Below are 7949 nucleotides of genomic sequence, written 5' to 3' on the forward strand. Positions count from 1 at the left end.
GCTCGCAACTAGGGGGTGTGTGTTTGTTGACGACCCCCACTTGCAAGTTCCCATCGACTCGCAACTAGGGTGTGTGTGTGTTTATTCGTGGCCCCCCTAGTTGCAAGTTGACCATCAACTCGCAACTAGGGGTTATGTGTGTGTATGTCGAGGGTCCCAATTGCATGTTGATAACTGGGCTCATAGTTCCGTATTATTACAGTTGCAAGTCTACCTTCGACTTCGCAACCAGACCCATAGTTTTGTTGTTGTCCCAGTTGCAAGACCACCCTCTGACTCGCAACTAGGCCCGTAATTCTTCTCATCGCAGTTGCAAGTCGACTCTCGACACGCAACTGGTATCATAAATTCGTGTTGTTGTCCCAGTGACAAGGCGACCCTCGACTCACAACTAGACTCATAGTTTGTTTTACATCCCAGTTACAAGTCCATCCTCGATCCGCAACTGGCGTGTAGTTTGTTTTTCATCCTAGTTGCAAGTCCATCCTCGACTCGCAACTAGGCTTATAGTTTTCCCAGTTGCTAGTCCACCTTCAACTCGCAACTTGTCTCGTAGTTTTGTGTAGTTGTCCCATTTGCAACTCCAGCATCGACCCACAACTCGTCTCGTAGTTTGTTTTCATCCTACTTTGCAAGTCCACCTTCGGCTTGCAGACATTTTTCTATTCTTCACCCCAATTGCAAATCCACCATTGACTTGAAATTGGGCTCCTAATTTTTTTGTCGCATTTACAAGTTCACATCTACTTGCAACTGGGGTGAGCGACCAATTTTTATTCGAGGTACAACCCCATCTTCAATACGCAAACTGTGAGCCCTCACCTTGACAGTTAATATTTTATTTTTTCTTTGTTCTCCCTATTTAGCTGCTCAAGATTGTTTCATTTTTATTTTTTCCACCCAAACCATTTTTTTTCAAATGTCCCACTTGTAAGCCCATTTTGACCCTTTTTTAAGACATGCAACCGAGTGAGAGGGAACCAAGTTTTCATGTGTATTTTCTTTTGAAAAAGCCACCATTTATATGATATTTAGCTCCAGCCCATTGAGTTAGTTCCCCATATTTCGTTGAAATCTCATAGTTGTATACAAATAAGACACATCCTTTTGTAGATAAGGCTAGTTTGTTCACCAATACAACAATTTTTTGCGTTTTTCAAAATTTGTTTTGGAATTTTGTGAAAATGATAGCATTTAAAAAAATTGTGTTCACCAATTCGAAAAATGTTCGCGTTTTTCAAAAATTGCATTCATCAATTCAAAAAAAATCTAGAATTTAGAAAATATTGAGATTTTCAAAAGTTGTTCAAAATTTTAATAGATGTTCTCATTTTCAAGTTTGTAAATTTACAAGTTGTTTTAATTATATGGGAATTTTTAAGTTTCATGAACATTTTTATAAGTTTCCACTCACATGACCCTCGCATGCCCAGCCTGGGAGAGACATGCATTGCCGCCCGCCCGTGTATGTACATACATACGTACACTGATACACACATGTGTGATTCTTCAATGTATACATGTCAAGCAGCGGCAGCACAATGCGTATCATGCACACAAAAAAGCTGTAGCACAATGCGTGCATGAAGTGAAGCAAAGACAGTACAATGCGTACCATGCGGAAGAAAAAGGCGGCAGCACAGCACATGCTGTTATCGTGGGCAGCGGGGCGCCAGCGAGGCAACCACACACACGTACTACTCCTTACTCCTGTACTCCATCGCATATACGTGCCAGGCGGAAACATAATTGTTTCAAACAAAAAAAATAACAAACAAACAAACAAACAAACAAAAAACAAGAGGGGTGGGTTTATGCTTGGATGAGGTGGCGTTGATGTCATACTTAGATGTGACATAGTTATGTCACATCTAGATGTGGCCTAGACAGACTCTTTCTTTATATCCTCAGCCTTAACTTGTCTTATGGGCCTACTCAAAGCACGGAGCACTTGCAGCAGCAACCTGCGAAGAAAATTCCCTAAAAAACTTAAGAAAGACAAACCGCCTCAGAAGAAAATATATGATGGACCCAAAAAATGGAGAAACAATTCGCCCTTTAACATTAGGTATAGATACAGATTTTTATTGCAGCACAGAAAAATAAATGATTTTTCGAACATTTAGTGGATGTAAAATTTCATACAAAATGTGGTGCTAATCAGTCTTAAAAAAATCTATATCATTCAGTCTTACGAATCAAACAATCAACATAAGAAAATATCATAAAGGTTCTGCCTCTATAATTCCTATGAAAATCTTTGAATCAAAGAGGCACTGAATCATTCACTTCTTCACCGACCATGTAGCTTGTTGGTTCTCTCTAGCACTTTCGATTATTCAGGTTCGAATTGTAGAATAACTAGCAAGATGCTCGTGCATTGCACGGAACATCAAGATGCATTTTTTTTTACAAAAACACTTGTTGTGATTGACCCATGCAGGAGTAATCTCATGTGTAAAAACTAATGATATTTCGAGAATTTTATCGGAAAAATGGTTTCTCGAGAATTTTATCGGAAAAATGGTATCTCGAGAATTTCATCGAAAGAATGATATCTCGAGAAAGATGAGAGATAAGGTGAGGAGGAGTGGGGCGTGGTGGTGATCGGTGGTCGGACTGGGCGAAGGCATGGGGATGGACGGCGCCGGCAGGCGGCAGCGGCCACCATGCTAGATTATTTTAGAGAGTTCCTTTTTTAATTGCTCATCAATGAGGTTGTGGGAGATGAACGAGGCAAGACCTTATCTGTAAATGTGAAGAGAGGTGCGGGTATCTTTTGTAAAATTATCATAGTTTATTTTCTATCCGTCAGATATAGATCGGACGGTCTATATTATAAGATGGCAGGCACACCATCATCAACTCGGTTTTTGTAAAATAATCTAGCATGAGGCAGCGGCCACCATGCTAGATTATTTCAGAGACTTCCTTTTTTAATTGCTCATCAATGAGGTTGTGGGAGATGAACGAGGCAAGACCTTATCTGTAAATGTGGAGAGAGCTGCGGGTATCTTTTGTAAAATTATCATAATTTATTTTCTATCTGTCAGATATAGATCGGACGGTCTATATTATAAGATGGCAGGCACACCATCATCAACTCGGTTTTTTATAAGAGTAGAGATCTGTAGTATGAGAATTATTCAGAAGCCTAGAATGAAGTACATTTCTTACATATATATAGCACTCTCTCTTTATGACCTTTGAGGACCTTCCAAAAGTTTCGCCTTTGAGTTCATCCATTTCGAAACAGGATATACATAGAAGAACAACAAATATATATTCCACTAATTAAAAGATAGATTACAATAATACAAGATGGATTCTCTGTCTCTGTCCCAAAAACAACAATAGGAAGCAAGTAATCTACATAACTTGGATAAGGTACATTGACCAAGGTGGTGTCTCAGAACCCAGCACATGACAGGAGGAACCTCTTGTGTCAACCAAGACTGCACACGACCAAAGGGTTCAACAACAGATACACGTGAAGAGGAAGAATGCCTCCACAAAAGAAGGAATGAAGACGACGAAGGAGATGGGCAAAACTAACCATGCCGCTGCTTCAAGAATCAGTACTCAGTGAAGCAGAACGTCGGGCCTCTTAGGATGTCCCCTTGCAGCTTCCTTCCATGCATCTTTCGTTCCTTGATCGACCCCAGAATGGAGCCTGACTTCCTTTAATCCTTCTAGGCGTCTGATTTCGATGCCGGCAAGACCATTTAAAGATTCACATATCATATGAAGTGAGGTAAGATGCGGCAGAGCTCCAGTCGTTATGCCATGCAGACTTTGTGCGCCGACGAGCCATATCCGCCGGAGGCTTGGGAAGTGCTCGTGTCGTATTTCAAGAGGCCCGATGTTGTCTTCAATGAGCTTCAGATACTTCAGTGTGTCCAGGCGACCATCAGATAGAAGAACACCCCGGCTTAGGCTAGTCGACGACAGACACAGCTCCTCGATCCTGTTCAGCTTTGTAACAAACTGAGGGAATCGCCTGAGATTGCCCCGCAGCTTCAGCGAGGCAAGACTGCCAGGGGCTTTCAGAGAACCCAGGAATGGGTCCGAGCATTCTTCGAAGTCAATGGATAGGGAGCGATAAGGCCATTCGTTCCCATCACGAATGAACACCTTGACGGCTTCTTCAAGATTGTTCAGGTTTCTTCTATTTGCCGTGGATTTGCACCATATTTTCACCTTTCTCAGCCGCTTCATGTAGCTCATCAGCTGTGCAAATCCTTCGCTCTCTCCTGTGACAAATCCTGAAAGAGTCTCCAAGGTACTTCTCTTGGACAAGTGCTCTGGATTAGCCTTCCCGCAGTCACCTTCGATAAGCTGAAATTTGCCATGGAGATGTTTTAATAGGGGAAGCTGGATGACTTCCACGGGCACCTTCTCTATCTTGGTTCTCCTCAGGTCCAGTGTCTCTAACTGTTGCAGCCTGGCAATTTTCTTTGGGACCTCACTAATGAGGCCCCCAAGGCTCAAATATTTCAGAAACACCAGGTTGCATATGTTCTGGAGGTGCCGGTCATTTAGATCATCACATTCTTCTAAATCCAACACTCGCAGTAGGTCATACTTCGCAAGATCCAATGTAGGTTCATTTTTGACAGCATCCCCAGCAGGGAATACTGCCAAGGTCCGGAGACGAGATAAGCCCTTGGGCAGTTTTGCAGCACAGTAACCATGGAGCGAAAGCCGGCGAACGTAGTCCCATTCTTCGGCCGTCTCACTCTCACCACAAAGCAAGGTGATGAAATTCTGAGACATGGACTTGCGGACGATGTACTCGAGCATCATCCCAGGAGGTTGGCATCTCTTCACATTCCCACAGGTGCTCACTTCCATGGACTGAATGATACTGCGGTCGATCAGGGTCTCCAAATTCTCAATTGCGATGTCTTGGGGTGTGGTGCTCACTGCATCCCCTGGTTGTACATGTACAAGTCCTTCCGCCAGCCACCGCCTGATTAGAGGATTCCGCCTGACACGATGGCCACGCGGGAACATACAGAAATATAGCAAGCACTGCTGGAGAACAAGGCTACATAGACTCTCATAGCTGCTGGCAAGAACTCCGTGCATTCTTCCCAATGTGTCGTCACACCCTTCTGGAGCACAAAGCTTGCGGCAGGCATCTTCACATTTACTCTTAGTTAGGTCTTCACTCTTCAGAAACTTTGCTTTGCTTTCAAGGGCAAGCGGTAGGCCGCCACATCTCTCCATGAGGGCAGATGCTTTCAACTCCATTGCATCTGCATCTGAATATTTACCTTTGGAAAATACTTCGAAGAACAGCTTTCTTGAATCATTGTCATCAAGTGTTTTCATTTTGTACACACGACCATTGGCAGAGCTGCAGCGCCTTGCTATTTTCTTAATGGTTGTCGTCACAATAACTCTGCTGTCCACTCCGTTATCCACAGGGAATACAGATGTTATGTTACACAACTCTTCTGTTTGCATGCCATCAATTACAATCAAATACCTACAAGGCGTAAATTGAGGAAATAAAAATATTAAGTAATATATCCCTTCTCTTCTGCAGTAAATAGATCGACTAACTAAAGTTATTCTTGAGGCTGACCGAACAATCAGAACTAGATCTTACGAAACAGAGCTGAATGAAGTGTTGCCCATTACATTTCTATGTCAGAATTAATCACTTCATACATACATAAGATTGTTCAAAGCAACTATTCTTGTAAGTCCTTGGTTATATATGGAGCACTCATTTAACTGTTGAAATTACAGTAATGTAGATTTACCAAATTATTCCATCTTTTTATATGTATAAGCCATGAACTTGTATACATGTGTTGGGAAAATTAATCAACAGAAGATAAAAATAGATCACCTTTTATTCTTCAGGTATGATCGTAGACGTTGTTCGATGAGCGTGGTATCATACACACCTTCCTCGTGAGTGTCCTCCTGAATAGCCTTGCCCCTGTCAGCTTGCCTCTGCACTTGGACACTCTTCTTCTCATCGACTTGTGTGACGATCTTGGTGGGTGTGGAGATACTCGCATTCGCAGTAGCACTAGGTATGTCTGCAGACTCAACTTGGAGAGAAGAGGCTCGCACCATGTTTGCCACGGTGAACGCCGGGGACAAGATGTACAGCAGTATCGTCGCCAGAGCCCACCAAACTGCTTGGATGCACAGGCGCCATGTACCGACGGGTCCGGCGCCATGGGCGACACCGGCTGAGGTACTCTCACCATTCTGGACTTGCTCAACACCATTCTCCTCAACCTGTGAGGCGACGCCATTGGCGCTGGAGGTAGCCGTCGTACCATGTCTGCCGGAAGGCGCCGAGTCAACTTGCCGGGCGCCGTCGACGGAGCTGCCCGCACTATTCTGGAGCACTTGATTGAGCATCTCCTTGAGAACCTCCAGCGCGCCCTTGCCCGCTGCGGAAACCCAAACTCGCAGAGGGAACTGTTCGCGCACATCGACGTGGTCGAACACTTGGTGGGCAAGAAGAGTCTTGCCGAGGCCATGGAAGCCGACGACGGAGATCACCTTGAGTTTCCCCTCTGACGGTCCCCCAGGCTCCCGTACGAGCTCAAGAAGCTCCCCTAGGGGCTCGTCCATCCCCACCGCCGCCGCCGGAGCACCGGACCATGCGTGCGCCCGTGTGGTGGGGGTCGACGCCGCGCCGTCGGGTGTCACTGTCACCTCCGTCGTCTCCTCCTCGATGTAGCGCTTGAGCCGGCGCTGTATCTCCTCGGATCTGGTCTTGAGCTTGCGGATCTTGGGGGAGAACACCGTGCGGGTGTACACGGTGTTCTTGGCGGAGCGAGCGGAGCGGCGGAGGAAGCCCGCCTCGCCGTCCTCCGACACCTGCCGCTGGAAGCGGTCGACGCAGTCCTCGATGTCGAACGCGAAGCGCGTCAGGTCGTGGATCCACGCCGCCCGCAGGTGGCTCGTGTCCTTGCCGCCACTCTTCTTGCGGTGGTCTTGGATGGTGGCCTCGATGTACTTGAGCTCCGACTGGATCGACCGGACATCCCTGCTTCCGCCGAGCACCGAGAGGGCCTTCGGCAGCGTGGTCTTCAGCAACGCGCCGATTATCGCCGCCTCCATCGGTCTCCCGGGGATCACCAGCACGGTCAATGGGTGGCTAGCAAGCGGGGGAGTGTGGCCGGAAGGGAAGGGGATGGGAATGGATGGGGAGGGGAAACCACCTCGCAAAGTCCGGTCAACGAGTCTCTTAACACAGTAAAAACGTCATACATATCTTGATAAAATAGATGACGTGACAAGTAATAAATAAAAAAAAAGATGAAAGTGGTAACATAGCTAGTTACTACTAGTATGAGTAACATCACACATATCAAGCTAAGATGAGTTTATAACCTAATAAATGAAGTGCTACATGTTATCACACATATGTTACTCCCCAGAGGTAGTAACATAGAGTAGTAACATGGGCATGCTACTACTCGATATTACTATCCATTGTGGCTAGTCTTATAACAACTATTTTAAGAGAAAGAAAGGTGATGGAGTAAAAAAAATTAGGCACCAACAGTTTTAGGAATATCACGCTTTATTGACCAAGGATAATTAAGAGAGAGTGCTTCCCGGATACAATCCGGAATTACATGAAAATGGAGTCACTGGAGATTTTTTTTACAAGAAAACTTCCAAATTATTTATTATTAATCATGGCAGTACAATAAACACTAGAAATAATAAAAATTACATTCAGATCCGTAGAGTACCTAGCAACGACTACAAGCACTGAAACGGGCTGAAGGCGTGCCGCCGTCATCACCCCTCCCTCGCTGGAGCCAGGCAAAACTTGCTGCAGTAGACAATCACTACAGGACTCGAAAGATGCAGCTAGAATATTTGCCGCGACATTCGACAAAACATAACTAAAGAGAACAGACGAGAAGAATGATGCCAACTCCTTGATATCAGCAGTGATG

General features: G+C 45.1%; 1 protein-coding gene across 1 annotated transcript; it reads right to left on the bottom strand.

Moving 5' to 3' along the window:
• Nucleotides 1-3264: 3264 nt before the first annotated feature.
• LOC125528710 (disease resistance protein RGA4-like) lies at nt 3265-7204 on the bottom strand. The gene is made up of 2 exons (XM_048693144.1): nt 5864-7204; nt 3265-5494 (listed from the first exon to the last, which is right to left on the bottom strand). Exons 1-2 carry the CDS (start codon nt 7096-7098, stop codon nt 3583-3585), a joined length of 3147 nt encoding a protein of 1048 aa, XP_048549101.1. The 5' UTR covers nt 7099-7204; the 3' UTR covers nt 3265-3582.
• Nucleotides 7205-7949: the final 745 nt, after the last annotated feature.

The sequence above is a fragment of the Triticum urartu genome, unplaced genomic scaffold, assembly GCF_003073215.2.
Source record: "Triticum urartu cultivar G1812 unplaced genomic scaffold, Tu2.1 TuUngrouped_contig_5055, whole genome shotgun sequence".
NCBI classification, from domain to species: Eukaryota; Viridiplantae; Streptophyta; class Magnoliopsida; order Poales; family Poaceae; genus Triticum; species Triticum urartu.